The sequence below is a fragment of the Colobus angolensis genome, unplaced genomic scaffold (assembly GCF_000951035.1).
Source record: "Colobus angolensis palliatus isolate OR3802 unplaced genomic scaffold, Cang.pa_1.0 Scaffold22, whole genome shotgun sequence".
NCBI lineage: Eukaryota > Metazoa > Chordata > Mammalia > Primates > Cercopithecidae > Colobus > Colobus angolensis.
Genome location: NW_012115377.1, coordinates 1,652,279 through 1,652,756, shown reverse-complemented (window position 1 = coordinate 1,652,756; position 478 = coordinate 1,652,279). Strand labels below are relative to the sequence as shown.

Below are 478 nucleotides of genomic sequence, written 5' to 3'. Positions count from 1 at the left end.
TGGGGACCGCCACCGCGGCTGCCACGCCCGGCCCGGCACAGACTTGGCCCACCTCCTCCCCTATGGGGGGGCGGACAGGACTGCGCCCCCCGTGCCCTAGGCCAGGGGCCCCCCGATGCCTTGGCAGTGCCAGCCACGGGAACCAGGAGCGAGAGACGGTGCCAGAACGCCGGGGCCCGGGGCAACTCCGAGTGGGTGCTCAAGCCCCCCCCCGCGACCCACCCGCGGAGTAGGGGGCCCCCTCCGCCACAAGGAAGCACAACCAGCTCGCCCTCCCCCCACCCGGGGCCGCAGGACGCTGAGACGGTTTGGGGGTGGGTGGGCGGGAGGACTTTGCTATGGATTTGAGGTTGACCTTAAGCGCGTAGGTTTTGGTTTCTTTTGCAGTTTTGGTTTCTTTTGCGGTTTTCTAACCAATTGCACAACTCCGTTCTCGGGGTGGCGGCAGGCAGGGGAGGCTTGGACGCCGGTGAGGAAT

General features: G+C 67.6%; 1 protein-coding gene across 1 annotated transcript in view; it reads left to right on the top strand.

The window, feature by feature from the left end:
• SEMA6B (sema domain, transmembrane domain (TM), and cytoplasmic domain, (semaphorin) 6B) overlaps nucleotides 1-233 on the top strand; it is a 21,622-nt gene extending 21,389 nt beyond the window's left edge. The window contains 1 exon segment of the mRNA XM_011943617.1: nucleotides 42-233. Within this exon segment, the coding sequence (XP_011799007.1) occupies nucleotides 42-233 (192 nt within the window).
• The last annotated feature ends 245 nt before the right edge of the window (nucleotides 234-478 follow it).